The 20,318-nt window shown below is 50.3% G+C and overlaps 1 protein-coding gene across 2 annotated transcripts in view; it reads left to right on the top strand.

Moving 5' to 3' along the window:
• The window catches only part of Tmem132b (transmembrane protein 132B), a 273,939-nt gene that overhangs the window by 104,936 nt on the left and 148,685 nt on the right, over positions 1–20,318 (top strand). For both annotated transcript variants that reach the window (XM_052755487.1, XM_052755486.1), the window contains 2 exons: positions 482–1,373; positions 16,872–17,018. In XM_052755487.1, the coding sequence (XP_052611447.1) occupies positions 482–1,373; positions 16,872–17,018 (1,039 nt within the window). The remainder of the gene's footprint in view (positions 1–481; positions 1,374–16,871; positions 17,019–20,318) is intronic.

Consider the following 20,318-nt stretch of genomic DNA (forward strand, 5'->3'; position numbering starts at 1 on the left):
ATCGTTGTTATGGGGGGAGAAGCCTGTTATTCAGAGAGTAAGTGTAGCCCAAGTAGGTAGGGGACCAAGGTTGCTGGGTGCACTGTTCAGAGAGGGTTGTGTGCACAGTAAGCAGTTGCCGAATGCATGAATGCATCGTTAGAAGAGCGGGGTGTGTATAACCCAAACCAAGTGGAGTCCTGGGCTTCTCATCATTCCCTATGCTTGACTCCCTTGCATGGGAAGAGTCAACATTTCTCCTCTGGAAAGGCAGCTGTTTACCTCCAGGACTGTTGGATTTTTGGGCAGTTGGTCTACTTTGCCTTCTATACTGGGCTTTGCTGGGAGATTCTTAGGCCTCTTTAACTTTTTCTGTGATGAGAAGGCTGCGTGGCCATGGTGCACCTTGCTGGGATGGTGGGTGGGGATGGTTATGTCGGTTCATTTCCTCACGTATCAGAACGGACCTTGACTCTGACCGGGCTTTCCTTTTCTTGTGCAGAGAGCACGGGTCGAGGCGTGGCAGACAGTCTGCAGAGGTTCTCTTCGCTGCCTGCCTATCTCCCAGCCAGCTTCCACGTCTCTGATGCAGAGGAGGCGTTCTTCCTCAAGGAGGCCAACCAGGACCTCATGCGCAACGCCAGCCTGCAGGCCCGGTCCGCCACACTCTTCATCCACCGAGCCCAGAGCCCTCCCACCATCAACGCCAGCTACGGCCCCTTCTCTGCGGAGAAGACGGTGCCCTGGGACTTCCTGCTCACCCCCACCCCTTTTGGAAATATGGAGAGGTTCCCTTTCAACTGGAGGCTCAAATCCCACATCCTCGACAGCTCCATCTTTTCCAACAGACCCAAAGTGCAGACGCTGTTCTATGTCACTGGCATGGGCTGGGACGACAATGACCCTGGGGATGATCTCCCCTGCGTTAAGATGTTTGCTTTCCCAGAGGCCAGGGAGGTGGCGGCCAGCTGCCGGCTGCAAGGAGCCCCTGGGCTGTGCGTGGCGGAGCTGGAGCTGTTGCCTGAGTGGTTCAGCTCGGGTCTGGACCTGGAACCCGAGGAGGAGATCCCGGCGATCCTGGGTGGCACGGCCATGGAACTCTTCTTTGCTCTTTATCCAGCCAATGAGGCTGGTCAGTGCCCGCTGGAGGAGGAGGGCAAGTGGGAAAACAACATCCACTCAGAACAGGAGGAACCTCAGCCGGTGCTCCCTGCCCGGGAGAGGATCGGCAGTGTGGTGGTCTACCCTACCCAGGACGACCTGCGGTGGTCCTTGGTGAGCCTCGACGACAACGTCGCCCTCTCCGTTCCTCTGAACCTCATCCGGGAAGGGGACACGGCGACCTTTTTGGTTTCTCTGGCCAGTGGCTCCGTGGCAGAACGGTTCACGCTTCGGTAAGTAGTTATCCGATGGGGGGTGGGGTTGGCTCTTGGTGAACCCCGAACTGCCGGCTACTAGGGTGGAGCTGGTCACTCAATCGCTGTCCAGTGTTTCTCAGAGGTTCGTGTGTTTGGTTCTAGTTAAGGTGGTGAGGGTAGGTTTAATTCACTAGTTACCAACAGCAAAGAGCTGACCTCTATTCCCATGGGAGTCGGGGCGGTTTTAGAGAGAGGGAGGGTAGAGCAGATAACTGAAGTAGAGTGACGGTGGGCTGGGGGTTGGCAGTGTGGATGAGGTACCAGTTTCATCTGCTGGCTGGCTGGGACTGAGTTAGAGGTCTGCCATCCCCAGAGCCTGGGAAACAGAGCCCTGTCTTTCCGGAGGATTCTATTTCAAAGAAATGGCTCTTGGGTCCTTGAGAGAGACATTTGTGGGCTATAAGAGATACGTGTTTATGGTTCAGGGAATGCTTTAGAAAGGGGAGTTAGGGGGGCCCTGCCTTAGGTATGTGCTGACAGTATCAGACCTTCCCAGATGCACTCTCGGGCATCTGGGGCCCTTCTGGGGACAGCTCTCTGTCACTGTGGGTTACTCTGGAGTTCTGTCATATTTCAGTGCAAGGATGGTGGGGTTGGCCCAGTACTGAGAGTTCTGCAGGCCCAGAATCCAGTGCCTTGAGACCCTCATACGAGACTCACCTGAGATGACAGCTGGGGCTTGGGAGACATTCTGGAAAGTGCTCAGTGGTGACTCCGTCTTTTGTCTCTCTTGATGATTTCTCAGCTCTGTTGCTGTGGCCCGGAAGCATCCAGGATGAGGGGCTGGGTTGCAATAAAACATATTTACAAAAGCAGGTGGTTTTTTTTTTTTTTTTTTTGACCTCTCCACTGAATGATTATTGAAGCCAGAGTAGAAGTCAGCCTGTGTTGGATGTGTGTGTGTGTGTGTGTGTGTGTGTGTGTGTGTGTGTGTGTGTGTGTGTATACACACACCACAGGTCAACTAGCTAGGCCCTGAGGGGTAGGAAGAATTTGAGGGAGGGCAAAGGAGGTGAGTCCAAATGGAAGGAGGACCTTAAGCGAGAGACGAGGACCACACAGGTATATTAAAGACAAGAATGTGAGGCTGGGGAGACGGCTTCATCAGTGAAACGTTTGCTGTTCCCGTCTCCCCCGACACTTTCTTTTGTTTTGATTTAAACCACCCTCTCTAAACCTGTCCTCTCCATCATTACACTGAGCTTTCAAGAGTGGATGCTTGCAGCTCCCTTCACGGCCTGATGCGTTGCAGCCATGCTCAGTAGATGGACAGCATGTGGGTGTCTTGCTCTGGGCTTCCTGTTTAGGGAGTCCCTTTGGACAATGGGGGCCTTGAGACTATGCTGGCAAGGTGAGCCCAGACCTCCCAGCACCCTGGCACTCTCTCACCAGGGGCTTGTTCCTCTTGGCCAGGTGACTTCCCCGTTAAAATTCTCCTGGGTGGAGTCAATCCGGCGGCCCATCTAGATTCTCACAAGCGCGCACAGGGCAGGCCTAAACCCGGCTTACTCACGAACGCGGCCTTCCCTGTGTAGACACAGAAGGCGGCTGGTGTAGAGAATAACGATGTGAGCCCTTGAGTTCTCGGTGCTCCTTGCCCCAGGGTTCGACTTGCAGAGGCAGCATGCGAGCTCTGGGGGATGCTCTGGGGTGCAATTGGCCTTCCCAGCTCAGCCTCATTGTAGACACTGCCCCCCCACTTCTTTCTTGCTTGGACTGACTTCCATGTGGTAATCTCTGTTACTGATCAGTCTGTGCCCCATAGGCTAATTGCAACTGTATGGTATTAAGGAAAATGGATAGGAGACAGAGAGAGAGAGAGAGAGAGAGAGAGAGAGAGAGAGAGAGAGAGAGAGAGCCATTTGTGGTTTGAATGAGAAATGAGAAATATTTCTGGCATTGCATGCAGAAGAAACTCAATTTTGGTGCCTTCACATTGCAGAAGAACTGTCGGGAATTAATTTCATTTTGGAGCTGGGCTGGCTTGCACGGCAGCAATCTGTGAGATCAGATAGGACGTTCCGTCGCTGAGCAAGTTCATAAAGCCCTAATAGAACCCGCTGACCATGAGAACCACAGACCAAGCCACAGGCGAGCTTTATTTATTTGCCATCTGTGTGTAAATTTCTGCTGTTATGGAAATTTTGTGGCTTCTAGATAAGACACAATGTACTGGAATAGTTGAGCTGAGATTAAAAAAAAATCCATGTCTGTGTATAAATGTGGGTGAGAAATTAGTGTGAGAATCAGCCTCACGCTTGGGGCCAACCTGTGGTCGAGAGGATGCTCATTTGAATGCACAGTACTGGATCGCTCCTTTGAATATGCAGTCTTGGTTGGCTCCATTGAATATCCAGTCCTGGCTCATTTGAACGCACAGGACTCACTCAAATGCTAGGTGGGCTTAGAAGAGGGTTTAGCGGGTAAATTTCTTGCCTTGCAAACAAGGGGACCTGAGTTCCATCCCCAGAACCCATGCAAAAAATAAAAAAAAAAATAAAACAAAACAAAACCAGGCATGGTGGTGTGAGATTGTAATCCCAGCACTGGGGAGGCAGAGCTGGAAGGCTATGTGGGACTCACTGGTCAGCCAGGGTCTCCTCTGAATTAGTCAGGGTTCTCTGAAGGGGCAGAAATGACAGGATGAACATGTATATTAAAAGGATTTATCAGAGTGACCCACGGGATGCTGTCTGGGCAGTCCAACAATGGCTGTCTTCTGACTAAAGGCTGCAAATCTGGTAGGCCACGAGGCTGGATGTCTCAGCTGTCCCAGTCTGGTGCTGGAGTCATGGGAGGGATTCCTAGAGTGCTGCTGGTCTTCGAGGGATTCCTAGAGAGCTGCTGGTCTTCAGTCCATGTTGGAATGTAGAAGAAGTTGGATTTCACACCTACTACAGCCACAGGACAGAGGCGTCTGCCAGTGAGAGTGAGGGCGAGCAGGCAAAGAGCAAAGTTTCCTGCCTCCGTGGCCTGGCAGCTCAGCTGCCGCAAGCAGGTCCAGCCCAGGTGTAGAGTGGGTCTTCCTGCTTCAAGAAATCTGACCAAGAAAATTCCTCCTAGGATTTTGGAGGTCTAGCCCAGCAGTTCGGGTTTTCGTTGATTCCAGATGTATTGACAACCAGGACTAGTCATCATCATGCTTATTCTTCAATTTCCAGGCCAATGGGAGAGAGAGAGAGAGAGAGAGAGAGAGAGAGAGAGAGAGAGAGACAGAGACAGAGACTGAGAGAGAGGGATACACATACAGAGAGACATAGGCAGAGACAGATAGACATACAAAGAGAGATGGACACACACACACACACACACACACACACACACACACACACACACACACACACACACACACAGATGGGGGACTGAGCTTTCCAGGGGTCAGAAGAGCTCATACCCCACCTTATTACCAGCCTCAGGATCCAGTGTCAATCTCCTCAGAGACCCCCTAGGCGATTGCACAGAGGTTCATATCATTGTGAAAGAAACCATGCTTTTGGAGTTAATTACAGCCAGGAACAGAGCCACGCCCTCCTCTGCTTTTGAGCCTAAAAGAACCTGCGTTGTCGCAGGAGAAAAGGAAGCAGGACGCAGGTGTGTGTGAGGTTACATAACCATCAGCCCAGGTGGCTTGTTCTGGTGCCTGCTGTGGTCTTGAAGGAGCTCACATCACACTGAGACACTCAGTAGGAAGTTTGACTGACTGTGCTTCAGCCGCTTCATGTTGCCATGGTGACCGGAGAGGCACTCAAAGGAAGCCGCAGCCTGGTTGGGTGTGACCTAGTACACACGCAGAATCACCTCCACGTTCCAATGAGGGCTGGTTTTGTTAGTTCAGCTTTCCTCCCCAAAGTTACCAGGTTCCTCAGTGACATTGGCTCTACACCCGTCTGCAAGCCAGCGTGCCCTCACACCTGGGGAAGCGCCAGCTGGGGGACGTGGAGTTTAGGTGGTACCCAGAGTACAAATGGGGGTGAGTTACTGAGGACAGGTGCCTGTCTTTGGTCACTAGGGTTCATGTGCCTTCCATCCCAGGTGCTTCAGGGAGATGGTCTATGGTGCCCCACAGCCACCTGTGAATCTCATCTGTTGCTTTATTGTGTTGGGAACAACAGGAACTCACGGCCCAGGCTGCGAGCCCTTGGCAGGCTGCAGCATCTGGCTGGAATTCAGTAGCATTGTTCCGTTCTCATCAGACTTATTTTAGGGTTTTCTTCTCTTTATGGAAAGGGAGGCTGCTTTGGTTTTCATTGCAGGAGCGGATGTATCGCTCTCTCCCTAGGGAAGGTAATGTGAAGCCAGCCAGTTTTAAAGAGAAATAGGAAGTAATTATGTAGATGCTACCTGGGACAAAGTGAAAATGACATAGAATGATCCAGGGTTTTCCAGGATCAGGAAGGCTGAGGGGCAGTGTGTGTGTGTCCCTCTAGTTCTTGACCTGTATGTCACGATCCCCTTGGGGGTCGAAGGACTCTTTCATAGGGGTCACTTAAGACCATCAGAAATATCAGGTATTCTACATCATGATTCATCACAGTAGCAAAATGACAGTTATGAAGTAGCAACAAAAATAATTTTATGGTTGGGGGTCACCACAACATGAGGTGATTCAAGGGTCGCAGCATTAGGAAGGCTGAGAACCACTGCTCTAACTGATGCATGGGATCAGCCTCAGATGAAGCTGCCTTTGGGTTTGTTTCTTCAGAGGTCACTCACTGACGGGTTGAGTCTGAGATGGCCATCTGGGCCCCCTCGCTCAGCCACCTTCACGTGTGGCCAGCTGTCTGGAACAGGGGCTATTTCAACTTCCCTTGTTGCGATTTTCTCCCCTTTAAAATGGGGGTTGCTCCCACTTCCTGAAGGCATATACGATGAGTCCAGAGGGAATTGCCGGGGGTTGGGGGAGGGAGCGTGAATCAAACTTGAGGTTGAAGGAGGGGTTCACAGGAAGCCAGCTTGCTCATGGCCCTCTCTTCTTCTGAGAGTAGAAGGAAGTCTGCCATCAAATGGGGACACTGAGTGATCCTCGTGGGGATCACAGGTCACATTAGCACAATCTGCAATAAGGCTGGTACACATTCACAGATGCACCCAGGCCCAGTTTCCAGCCAGTGAGCTTGCCTGTAGGGGCACCCACACATGGGCATCTAGGTAATCTGAAGTAGGTTCATTTATGTCACATTCTTATGATCCTAGTCTTTGGGAGGTTAGGGCAGGAGGATCACCAGGAGTTCGTGGCTGGCTTGGGCTGCATAGGGAGTCCTTGTCACACGTACAAAGGATGATCTGAAGCAAAATCCATGGAAATGGTTGGCTTTGTGACATCGGCGGTGGGAAAGGAATCCGAGGGACCCAGTGTCTTAGCCTTGTTTTCTGAGGCTGAGTTTCCCCCTGCTAAAAGCAACTTAAGGGAGAAAAGACTTATTTGGTTTACAAGTCCAGGTCACAGTCCATCATTGTGGGGGAGTCAAGCCAGCATGAACTTGAAGCAGCCGTTTCAATCACATCCACAGTCAAGAGCAGAAGGCCTTGGATTAACACATGCATGCTAGCCTTCAACTCAATTTCTCCAGCTGAGAAGCCCCTTGCCTAGGGAAGGGTGCCACCCACAGTGGCATGAGTCATCCCACTAACGGGGACAATGTCCACAGGCCATTCTAATCTAGACAACCTCTCATTGAGACTCACTTTCCAGGTGATTTGGCAAAACAACACATCACACCTAGATTCCCCAGCTATCCACCCCTCTTTCTCTAAGCCCAAGCTGGGGATGACAGTGGCAGAACCCACTTGTGGATGCGCAGGTTGGTGAAATGCAGATTCCCTCAGTCACATCCACACCCACGGCGTGTAAGATTCGCCCAGAGGTGAGCCTGTAGCCTGTGTTTTCTAACTGCGATGGCACTTAGCTATCCTGTGCATCTCTGGGACTCCAAGCGTCTGCTCATGGGAGAGCATGGGAATTTTGGGAACCGCTCTCCTAAAGGGTGTATCCGTTTCACACTGATGGGGACCTGCTCTAGGAGTGTGTGGAAGGTTCTCAGGGCAGGGAAGAGGCAGGATGACGTTCCCCTTGCTCAACAGGGAGAAACCGAGGCAGAAGGAACTTCAGGGAGGAAGCTTCCTCAAGGCTGGAGAGTTTGGATTATGGGCCCAACTGGAGGAGGGAGGCAGAAGCTTTGTGGATGCTGAGTGAGGTAGCCTCAAGAACCAGGATCAAGGATGGGTGGCTGAGTTCAGTGTCCCCACATTGTGCTCTGTGCCTCAGTCTCCCCTTACATAAGACAGGATGATGAAGGACCTACTTTGAAGGGAAATTGAGAGGAATAAACAGGTTAGTGTGACATTGGCAATCCAGTGAGACTGTCCATGTGGATCCAGAGTGACCATGGGAGGGAGCTGAAGGAGAAAAGATATATTTGGCTGGAGCCATCATAGTGGGCGGAAGGACTCACTTGGCCTAAGGCAGCAAGAGTGAGAGGCAGCTGTTGATTATTACAGAGTTCCTGCCCACGAGGAAGCAGAGGGAGCTTGGGCTGGAAGCCAGGTAGCCCCTATCTTTGGGTAACGCCTCCCGTAATCCATTTCCTCCAATGAGGCCCCGCCTCCCAAAGATTCCATGCTGCCTCACAGGAGCATCACCAGCTGAGGACCAAGCATCGGATGTTTGTGGTTCTGGGCATCTCTGGCTTGAATCTCCATAGTGAAGTCTGGTTTCATAAAATAAAATGGTGGAGTGGTGGGAGGTGGGGTCTGGACGAAGGAGGCGGGTCACCGGGTGTCCTGGTTTCATGTCTGTTGCGGTGATAAAGCAACTTGGGGGAGAAAGGTCTTTTTTTTTCCCCCTCGTAATTCGAGGTTACAGTCCATCATAGCAGGGACGTCAAGGCAAGCGCTCCAGCTGGTCACACCACATCCACAGTCATTATCAATAGTGAAAATGGAAGGGTGGTGCACGCCTTTAATCCCAGCACTTTTTATCACCTCACCGGGGAATCCACCCACCAAGCCCCCTGTGTATCCCTGCCTGGTCCCTGGAGACACTTGAGTTCACTGCCTTGGGTCTCAGAAGATGGGGTGAAGGTGGCTTTCTGAAAGTTCTCTTGGCTTCAAGCCTACTTCATCCTGCCACTGACCCCAAGGGACCCTGGGAGCCGCCGTGATGAGGAACAACACTCAGGAACAACCCACGTGGGTGGACGATGAGAGTTCTGTTTGCTTCCTGTTCTTTGCGCCTCTGTCCGTGCAGAGAACCCCAGGGTGACAGCTAACCTCCCTGTCCTTGAACCAGGGCAGGAGCCCTCAGTGGGGGATGGGGGGTGGTGTTTTGAGAGGGATCACTGACTACTGTTGAAAAGTTAGTCTGGTCAAATGAGGATGGAAATAGATTTGAATATGAGAAAGTAAAGAAGTTGGGGGTGGGAAGATGGCTGAGCCTATAAAAGTGCTAGCTGCACAGGCCGGATGACCTGACTCGGTCCCCAGAAGCCACCATGGAAGAACAGGCTCCTGAGAGTTGTCCTGTGAACTCCATGCATGTGTTGAGGTGGGCGCCCGATTCTTGCCTTCATGGCTTATAGTCCTTTCTGAAAGGGGACAAGAGATATGGGGTGGCTTTATTTGTGATTATGGGTGGGTTGAGGCTTAGTTCAGCCAGGAACATTTTATTCTTTTTTGGTGGAGTGGGTGTGTTTTTTTTTTTGAGACAGGGTTTCTCTATGTAGTCCTGGCTGTCCTGGAACTCACTATGTAGACCAGAATGGCCTCTAACTCAGAGATCTGCTTGCCTTTGTCTCCCAGCCAGGAACATTTTAAGAATGATTGTCATTGAGATTCTTTTTCTTTCTTTTAGATTATTTTATATGTATAGATGATTTGCCTGTGTGTATGTATATGTACCATGTGCATGAAGTGTCTGCAAGGACCAGAAGAGGGGGTTGGATCCCCTGGGAGTGGAGTTACAGATGGTTGTGATTCCCTCATGTGGGTTCCAGGAATCAAACTTTGGTCCCTGTAAGAGCAACAGGCACTCTTAACTACTGAGCTATCTCTGCAGCCCCATCCTTGGGACCCTTAAGAGGTGATTTCAAGTATTCATTCATCTGTGGGTCTAGAACTTGGAAGAAAGTTCTATGGTAGAAGAATAAGTGTGATGTAGGTAAGGTTCCGAGAGTGGGTCTGCTTGTGTGTCCTGTCTTGGTGGCTGTGAGCACTCTGGCTGCAGACAGGTGTCCTTAGGCAGGACAGATCCCATACATGAGAGTGAATGAATCCCCGTGTGTATCTAAGAGAGAAGAAAACATCTTATTGTGGCTCATGAGCAGCTGTAAAGACCCCGATGGAAGCGTCTTTGGTAGATCTGTGAAAATGTATGTCACCAGGAACATTCTACAAATAGCAGGCTGGACAGAAAATGAGTTTAATTCCATAAAAGGTCAGGCTACTTTTGAGTTATGAATTGCATTTTTTTCTGGCCTAGGTTTGTTTATTAATATTTATTACCAAAGTGATGGATGCGACAAAGGCAAGCTCTCTGACTGTTTCCAGAGATTTCCTTGATTCAATATTTGCCTTCTTTCCTCACAAGGATGGGAAGAATATTAAACAGCCTTTCTCCAGCCCCTCCTCTTGCCCTTGGATTGCCGGGCTAACTTTTTTGTGTGACTTCTGTGAACTTAGGGTGGATTTCAGCTGGTCCTCTGCGTGGCGGAAATGGGAGAGACTGGATGGATTTTGTCAGCTAATATTTGACTGCAGTGGCTTAAGGGGAATTGCTGGTTCATGGAACTGGACAGCTCAGGGACATCCTCAGTTCTTGCTGGATCTAGGTGCTCAAATACATGTCCGGAAAACAGTCTTCATCCACCTGATGATGCCTCTGCATTCCTACTGTTTTCACTCTCAGGAATATGTTAGATGCTGTCTTAGTCAGGGTTGCTATTGCTACTGAGGAAACATCATGACCAAAGCAAGCTGGGGAGGAAAGGGTTTATTTGGCTTATGCTTCCCACATCACAGTTCATCATTAAAGGAAGTCAGGACAGGAACTCAAGCAGGGCAGGAACCTGGAGGCAGGAGCTGATGCAGAGGCCACGGAGGGGTGCTGCTTACTGACTTGCTCCCCGTGGCTTGCTCAGCCTGCTTTCTTATAGAACCCAGGACCACCAGCCCAGGCGTGACACCACCCACAATGTGTTGGATCCTTCCCCATCCGTCACTAATTAAGAAAATGCACTACAGCTGGGTCTTATGGAGGCATTTTCTCAATTGAGGTTCCATCCTCTCAGATGACTTCAGCTTGTGTCAAGTTGACATAAAACTATCCAGCACAGACACATTGAGTCCTTATGGCTTTGTAGAAAGAAAGCTAGGCTCAAAGACGCCCGATGGGAAGGGAGATGGCTCAGTGAGTTAAGAGTGCTGGATGTTGCCGGGCCGGTGGTGGTGCACACCTTTGATCCCAGCACTTGGGAGGCAAGGTCAGGTGGATCTATGTGAGTTTGAACCCAGCCTGGTTTACAGAGTGAGTTCCATGATTATGCAGAGAAACACTGTCTTGAAAAAAACAAAACAAAACAAAAGATTGCTTGCTGTGCCTATCTGTGCAAATCCAAAGCACCCATGTAAAAAGCCCAGCATGGCTGTTTGTGCCTGCGAGAGGTAGAGACAGGTGGATCCTGGGAGACGGCTGGCCAGTCAGTCTGGCAGCCCCAAGAAGTGCTTCAAGTTCAGTGAGAGATCGTGTCTTAAATTAGAAATTTTATGTTTATTTTGTGTGTATAAGCATTTTGCCTGTATGCATGTTGGTTTACCGCTTGCATGCCTGGTGCCTGAGGAGGCAGAAGGTCGCTCTGGACCTCCAGGAAAGTTGCAAGCCATTGCCAGCCACTGTGTGGTGGGTGCTGGGAACTGAACATGGGTCTCCTGGAAGAGCAGCCAGTGCTCTAACCAGTGAGCTATCTCTCCAGGCCCATAGGGAGAGACCATCTTCAAGGAATAAGGTAGAGAGTAATAGAAGACATCTGGTGTCTGGTCTCTGCATGGGTGTGTGTGCAGATATACAGAGAGACAGGCACCCCCCCCCCCCACACTCTTCAGTAAAAGATCTCTGATAAATTCTGCCCACATGTCTGTTAGTTGAGACCCAGTGTTGGGTCACATGTTTCCTCATTGGACCAGTCACTGTCCAGGACACAGCACTTTGAAGAGTCCTTGAACCTGTGAACTTAGTGTCATCCTGGCTGAGCTCCCTGGCTTGTGTGGATGGGGGCACTCCCAGCAGGAGAGTTTATATTTGCCTATGGCATGGATCAGGATTAAAGGGAGGCCAAGACAAGCTCTGTGCCAGCTTCCCTCATGGGATGCTACTTTTACAGTGCTGAAATCAAGACAGACTTTCTTGTCTTAGTGTTATGGGAAGCATGAAGAAGGAAGTCTGTGTGGAAGGCATGGGTTTCAAGAGAGGCATAGGGGGATTCCCTTCCATGGAGCTGTAGAGATGGCTCAGCAGTTAAGACATGTACTGCTTTTGCAGAGGACCTGAATTCGGTGTCCAGCTCCCAAGCTGGGCAGCCTACAACCACTTGTAACTCTAGCTCCAAAGGATCGTCGCCCTCTTCTGGCCACCATGGGTCCTGCACTTATATGCACAGACACACATACATGTATAATTAAAAATAAAAGGGCTCTCTTCCAGAGCTTCCATCAAAATCAGCCTTCCTAGCACCTGAATTCAAGGTTCTAGCCCTCAGAACCATAAGACAATGACTTTCTACCCCTGAGCACTATTAGCTTGTGGCCATCAGTTCCAACAGCCTTGGGAAGCTGATATGACTAAAGGGAGTCTCTGTTAGCTGGGTGTGGAAAGTGCTGTGGCTTGTAGTCTGAGGAGACAGTCCTGAACTATGATAGTTATCATTTGGTTGGGGAAACACCATAAGGATGTTCTCACTGAGGCATGAGAGGGCAGTGGGGCTCTGCTCAGCCTCCAGGGCTGCGTGCAGCTTCCAGCAGGAGCAGACCCACTGCAGATCTGCACTTAGAGACACCCTGGTCGGAGCAGAGCAGTGTCTGTCTACACTTGTAGTGGATGCAGCCACAGTGATCTGGTGTTCTGTAAACTGCCCTTCCTAGTATCTGCCACCCACCTCTCTTCCAGGAGGTGATTTCTGCACCCACCAGGCAACTGACTGCATCTAGGCATCTGTGTGGGAGAGGCACTGAAATACTCGGAACCATCCTTTTGGTTGTGGAAATGTGGCATCTCTGATTTATCCCTAGCTGTGGACATCTTAGCTGACTTTCTAGGGTGGAAGATTAGGTGAGCAACGAGACAAGGGACAGTGGTGGGTTCCCATCTCAGGCCAAAGTCCAAACAAGTGTGGCCAAGAGACGAAAACTTGGGGGAAGGCTATGCTACTCGAGGTAAGGAAGGTATGGGCGTTATTTTTGGAGTAATGCTCTCCCCAGCAAAGGAAGTGTGGAGATTTTATTGGGGAGCCTGTATGGCACACTTTCAAGTAGGAAAGCCCTCCGGGTGGCAGTGGGAGCACATTCCCAAGCATACTCAGTTTAAGGTCAGAATTCAAGAAGGAAGGAGGGTAGGCACGCTTTCCAGGGTCATAGAGCAGGAGTTGAGTTAGAGTCGGGGAAGGTAATATTCTTTGGGCATGCTCAGTGTGATGGTTAATATTGCCAACTTGACATTATTTATCGTCCCTTAGGAAGCAAGGTTCTGGGGCATGCCTATGAGGGAGTTTGCAGATTGGGTTAATCGAGGTGGGAAAACTTGCCCTGAATGTGGGCAGCGCCATCCCGTGGGCTAGGGGCCTGGACTGAATAAAAAGGAGAGAGTGAGCTGAGCACCAGCATCCACCTCTCTCTGCTTCCTGACTGTGGATGCCGTGGGACCTTATGGTCCCGCGGCCATGTCTTTCCCACTGTGATGGGCTGTGCTCTTAAACTGCGAATCAAAATCAGCTCCCCTTCCTGTAAATAGATTTTAGGAGATATTTTGTCACAGTCATGGGAAAAGTCACAAATACAGTCAGCTTGTATGACAAAGAAGGCAGACGGGAATGTCACTGGCTCTACTGTTTTTCTATATATACCCAGGTGACACACAGCCTTTGAGAGGCGGAAGCAAGCATATCTCTGTGAGTTGCAGTCTCGTCTGGTCTACACAGAGAGCTCCAGGATAGCCAGGGCTGCTATGTAGTGAGACCATGTATCAAATAAATAAATAAAACAAAGTAAGTTAGTTTTAGGTGACATGGAAGGCCAGCACTTGGATAATGTCCCCGTGTGGTGCCCTCCTTGCTTGGCCCCCCTGAAGTGGGCATGTGCCACTGGTGGATGCTCACACCTGTAAAAAGAAGACCCTGCCCGTCCCCATTCTTGGAGCTGAGTCCCATGCTTCTCAGAGATCTGCTTGTTCCTTAAGAGGCCCCCAATCACTCTCTGACTTAAAGGTCAAAAATACACGTGTTTTCAACACCCACGTGGGAGAGTCCAGGAGGGAGACCCCCATCTGCTCCGTGGGTGTCCTGGCAGGTCCCATGAGGCAGGTGCCTGGAGATCTCCTCACCTGGATTCATTTCTCTGCCACCTTTCAAGTTTAAATAGTCATTCAAAATGAGCTCTCAGCATGGTTTACCTCCACTAGCCTCCAGATATGGTGGAAGAATTCGGGCATCTGTATATGCCTGTCCATGCAGTTACCTGCAGAGGCCAGAAGAGGGAGTCAGATTCCCCCTGGAGCTGGAGTTACAGGTGGTTGTGAACCTACTGGCCTGTGTGCTGGGAACCCAAATGGGGTCCTCTGCAAGAGCAGCAAGCACTTTACAAACAGCCCTCTCCCCAGCCCCCCAGCCCTGCTCCTTGATGGCTTCATTTCCTAGAAGACATCCCCTGTATGCTTAGCCTGTCACCAAGTCACTTGGCTAACCTCCATATGTGTCCTGGACACTTTGTGGTGGTAACTTTTATTGCTTAGTCTTGGAAACCTCCAGCTCACCACAGCCACGGGGCCACTAATCTCCTCTACGTAGCTTTGGATATTGTAGTTTTAAAATACCAAGTGCTAAGAATATCCCCAAGCCTGAAGATTTTTTTTTTTGTCTAAAACAAGGTTAGTGAATATTTAAGACCTGAATTTCTCTGAGCTTAAATCGCTTTAACAGATATACCCTGAAGTTAAGGAGGATTTAGTTGGGAGACCAAGATGAAATTTAAGAAGAATTTCATAACTTGTGCTTAAGAGATGGGCGGCGTGTCAACAATTTGGCTTTACAAGTGTTTTTAATACCCAGCATGCATTTCTTCTGCTATGACTTGAATTTCTTTTCAGCGTCCCCCTCTTTTTAAGCCCTCTCAATATGGGATTAACCTCACCCATTACGAACAAACCCATCAAATTCAGCCTGGGAAAACCAGCTTTAAGATTTTTGTTCTCAGAAGGAGAACCTTATTTCTTGTATTTTTGTTCCTCTTCCTCCTCCTTCTTAGCATTTATGGGATTTATTTATATTTTATGTAAAACAAAATAGCCAGCATGCTTAGACAGTTTTTTAAAAAATGTTATTTTACATCCCAGCCGCAGTTGCTCCTCCCAGGCCCTCCGCACATGAGGATGTGGGACCTGAAGCTGCTGGCAGCCACCCTGTGGCCATGAGAGAACTCTCTGTGGGCTAGCCTGCAACTGCTTCTCACTTCTCCTCTGACCTCTAGAGGCTTGATGGAAGGGTTCTGAGCCATCATATGTGTGGGAAAGATCAATGTGAGTTGTTATAATAGTGAGGACCCACAGGGCAGAGGGCACAGCTCCGGGGAGAAGGGCTTTGGATGTAGACACGGGTTCTGGGACATTCTCTTCCCTTGTTCCTTTGGCTGGAGGCAGCAATGGAACAGGATGCCTGTTTATGGCATGCATAAATCAACTCCTAGGATGTCATGGTGTCAAGAAAGAAAGCTTTGTGGAAGAGGAGATTAAGACCAGAATCCAACAGGAGGAATGATCAGATACAGAAGTCGGGATAGCAGACAGGTAGCATTGAAGCCTCTGGAGTGTGCTGTTCAGGTGGGAGCTGGGGTGACCACAAGAAGGGAGAGGGAGGCAGAGTCCCTTCTTTGTATCTGATGGAACCATAGGGGTTGGCATTCCTGAGTCCACTCCACATTCCTTAGAGCAGGTGACAGAGCCCGGCTTCAGGATGGGTCTCGGGCTCAGATGTCGCCCATGTTGCAGATTCTGCTGGGGAAGGGTCCTTTTCTTGTCCTTCCTGGGCCTCCCAGGTGTCTTAGTGCAGGTATTACTCCTCCACCCCCTTCACATTTCAATCACTCCTGGGATGGGTCACTTACCTCCCTCCTCATATAATTTTTTTATTTTGGTTATTTGTATTTTAGTGGCTATGTGTTAAGTGCGTGTACCATGGTGCACCCATAGAGCTCAGAGGTCACATGGCATGGGTCTGTCCTCTCCCTCCACCATGTGGGTCCCAGGGTTTGAACTCAGGTCTTCAGGTTTGTTGGTAAATGTCTTTGCCCACTGAGCCATCTTGTGGGCCCTTGCCTCTCTTTTTTAATATTAAGATAAAATTTGCATAATATTATTAATTTAAAAGCCAGTGACAGAAAGTGGAGGTGCATGACAACATGCTGTGCACTTGTGAAAAGGCCAGGGTTTATTTATTTGCGAATTTATTCTTGAGACAGGGTCTCACTCCATAGCCCAGTTTGGCCTTGAACTTGTAGCAATTCTCCTGCCTCAGCTTTCCAAGTTCAGAGTTTACTCATAGAAGTCACCATGCATGGTTTGGGACACATCAGCATTAATTTTTTTTTTTCTTAGCTAGGGGCAGTGGTGGCACACACATTTAATCCCAGCACTCAGGAGGCAGAGGCAGGTGGATCTCTATGAGTTCGAGGCCAGCCTGGTCTACAGAGTGAGTTCCAGGACAGCCAGGGCTTTCCAGAGAAGCCCTGTCTTGAAAAATCAAAAAAAAATTTTTTCTTACATTTATTTCTTTATTATGTATGTGTGGAGGTGGGTGCCTCTGTCATGGTGGTGTGTGGAGGTCAGAGGACAGCTTGAGGAAGTTGTGGGTCTTTCACTGTGTGGATTCCGGATGCTGAACTCAGGTCATTAGGCTTTGCAGCAAATGTCCTCACCCACTGAGCCATCTTGCTGCCCCTAAGATCAGTCTTAAGGGAAAGCCTTCAGGGAAGGGGGTCTTCGTGTGATACAGATGCCATCTCCCATGGAGCTGGCCCAGGCAAAGCCGATTTTTTTTTTCTTGAGACAGAGTTTCTCTGTGTAGCTTTGCGCCTTCCCTGGAACTCGCTTTGTAGACCAGGCTGGCCTCGAACTCAGAGATCTGCCTGCCTCTGCCACCCGAGTGCTGGGATAAAGGTGTGCGCCATCGCCGCCCGGCAAGACTATTTTCTTACGCATCTACTTTCTTCTTCTGTCATTAGAATCAAGGCAGCCGCGGGCGTGAGGATAACGGCAGTGCGGGTGAGCAACGAGAACCAGTGGGCAGTGCAGGAGGACATTGAGCAGGATGGTACCCAGACCACGGCAGCCCTGGCCTGCGTGGGACACCACCCGGAGAAACAGAGCAGGTGAGCACTGTGGTGTGCGGGATACGACAGCGGGTGACGGAATAACGCGCACGCGCACGATGGCGTGTGGACCGCCCTTCCGCCTCACCAGCCTGGTGTAGCCACTGCAGGGATGCACTGCAGCCTGGACCGTCCATCCTGTATGCACAATACACAGTGAGGTTGCCTGTCTCCAAGACGACCCTCTTTCATTTATCACAGTTCGGAGTCCGATAACCATATTGTTACTATTGTTGTTGTTTCCGTGAAGAACTGAAGGCTGAAATGGGGGTGGGGGTGGGGGTGGGGTGGGGTGGGGTGGGGTGAATCAATTAAAGAGCCAGGGAGAAATTGCTTTTTAATAAGCAAGCTGAGTGCTCACAGCTATCAGCTAATTGTTTCTCACTGCTTATTTTTTAAAAAATCTATTATTATTATTATTATTATTATTATTATTATTATTATTATTATTGTGTGTGTCTGTTGATCTGTGTGTCATGGTACATGTAGAGGTCAGAGGACAGATTTCAGAGGATGGTTCATCCCTTCTCCTATGAGCCCCGGAGGGGGTTCAACTCAAGTCCTCAGGCATAAGAGGTACGTACCTTTACCCACCGAACCATCTCAGGTCCCTGGCTGTTTAAATATATGAGCTGTCTCTGTGCCATTGAGCCCACACCCGGAGCGGGGTGGGAGTGGGGCTCTGGAGTCTCAAGTCCAGGTTTCTTTACAGTCTTCCACAGCTCAGAATCCAGCCTGAGGGGTTGTGGGCTCCACCAACCTAGGCGGCAGAGGGTGGAAAGATCCCTGACTTGACAGCCCCTCCCCAGTCTCCGCTCCCACTTTCTTCCCCTACTGAGAGTGCGTCTGTCTGTCTGCCTGTCTCCCACCCTGGGCCAAGGAGCAGTGCTGGATGAGTGGCTGCTAAATTCAGATGCCACCCCAGTGCCCCGGGCGCTGTATCACTTATCACTGTAAACTGTCCGTGATCTCTTTTCTTTCTTCTCTAGCTTTGGGTCCTTGGAGGCCCAGGAGACACTCTGGCCTTGGTGATGAATCAGTGTGGGCCATGAATGGGGTCGGAGGCTGGCGGTGTGTGTGTGTGTGTGTGTGTGTGTGTGTGTGTGCTTTTTCCGTGGACATGCCTGGCACATGCTGTCACTTCTCATGTGACCCCAGCCAACCCCAGAGCTTTACTGTGTTGCCTTTGAAGGTCTTCCAGGAGGAGGAATGACTCAGGCGGAGCGGTCTGATGCTGGTTTCCATTCTGAACTCATCAATCACACCACTGGGCAGACAGTGTCCTGGATGGAGTGTGGGCTGTGACATCACATGGCCGGGGTTTCCCTGTATATCTGAATAGGCCTGCTGGGCACCCTGGGTCCTGGAGTTGTTAATATTGGCTTAAGGGCTTCTAGTTGCAAAGCCACAGGTCATTCCCCCAAAGTGGTTGCCGTAAAGGGCTTCACCGTCTCACAGAGCATATTCAGAGGGGCTGTTCACACAGCAGTACCCGGCGTGGCCTCTTGGGGATCTTCCAGCTGGTTTCCTCGTGGCCACAAGATGGTTGCAACTCTTCCAGCCATCACAGACTTCACTCAGCAGTATCTAAACACTGGGAAGGAGTGGAGTGTCTCCTGAGTCTCCTCAGTTCCCCTAAGCCGGTCTTTGGTTTAAAAGATCTAGGTAACAGAGGGCTCCCTGCCTAGGAGCAGGCTGGGCTTGGGAGGTGAGTTTCTCGTGTTGCTTTCTAGCTGTATAGAGGTGGGCTTCACGGCCGGGGCATGAGGGGAGGGTGAGGGTAGTCAGTGGGCACAGTGGCCACACTCTTTAAAAGGTGGGCTCTGCCCAGGGATGTAGCTTGATTCTGTTTAGCACAGGGGGCTGGTGTGCTTATATCCACAGTGGGAGAGCGCATCTCCCTGTGGTCTGCATTAGAAGTGGGAGCTCTGGTACTCTGAGTTTCTCCTTCAACCTGTCTTCCTTCCCTGGTTCCTCCCTGGCTACCCTCCCCTCCTGGGAGCAGTGCAGTGGCCAGGAACTCCCAGTGCCCCTCTGACCACACGGTCACTCTACGGAGCAGTTGTTTTTCCTGGTTGAGTGTGGCTATGAGCCAGACGGTTGTCCTGGGCTCTTCTCGGACATCCGCCCAGATCAACTCAGAGCCAGGGTTCCTATCAGTGCCCCCAGGGCTTGGGCAGAGCGGGGATAGGGAGGGGTCTGGAGCCTGTGGACACTGATGGCGATGGCGGCAGGAGTTAGAGGAAAGCACACCAGTCCGTGTAATGTTGTTGATCCTGACATTGGTCTGAAAGGGGTGGGGTTTCCCGGTTCTGCATCTGGGACACTGGGGTTATAATGATGGTCTCCATGGTGTATGCTGAGGAATTAAATTTTGTAGGAATGCTTTGTAGTTGGAGTTTTTTCCAGTCTTGCTCGGGCTGCTGCCACTCAGACCCAAGTAAACACACAGAGACTTATATTACTTATAACTATATGGCCGTGGCAGGCTTCTTGCTATCTAGTTCTTGTATCTTAAACTAACCCATTTCTATTAATCTATAAGTTGCCACGTGGCTTGTGGCTTACCAGTATTTTTACATCTCTCTTCCTCTGTGTCTGGCTGGAGACTCCTGACTCAGCCTTCCTCTTCCCAGAGTTCTCCTCTTTGCTTGCCCCGCCTATACTATACTTCCTGCCTGGCTACTGGCCAATCAGCGTTTTATTTATCAATCCAATCAGAGCAACACATTCACAGCATCCCCAGCAATACTTGATTGGCAGAGTGACTCCATTTTGTTTGTGTGTGCGGTACATATGCACACATGTGCGCATGGAGGAAAGAGGAGGATGCCTGGTGTCATGTCCTATCAGTTGCTGCCTCCTTTCCTTGAGACAGGGTCTCTCACTGAACCTGGCTCGTGGTTCACAATGATCTTCCCGTCTCCACACCCCCACAATGCTTGGGTTCCATGCCCGGCTTTTTATCTGGAGGCTGAGGATTCGAACTCAGGTCCTCAGGTTTTTGCAGCAAGCCCCCTCTGACCCCCTGAGCCATCTCCCCCAGCCCATGGCCAGTGTTTCACATGGAAAGAAGGGTGCTGATCCTCAGAAGTGGTTGTCACTTTTTGGTTTTGTGATTTTCTTTTTTTCTCTAGAAAAAAAATTAAAAAAAATGCTACATGGGAAAGAGGAGGCCGTTTTGCAAATGAGAAGGGCTTCCATCCCAGTGACTTTTTCTGTACTTCTCCTTCCTGCTGGATGTTTGACACCTCCCCCTCCCCCCCAACTCCAGCTCCAGGCTGAAGAACAGCAGGGAGC

This window comes from Peromyscus californicus, unplaced genomic scaffold (assembly GCF_007827085.1).
Source record: "Peromyscus californicus insignis strain IS unplaced genomic scaffold, ASM782708v3 Scaffold_2__1_contigs__length_46816999, whole genome shotgun sequence".
In the NCBI taxonomy this organism is placed as follows: Eukaryota; Metazoa; Chordata; class Mammalia; order Rodentia; family Cricetidae; genus Peromyscus; species Peromyscus californicus.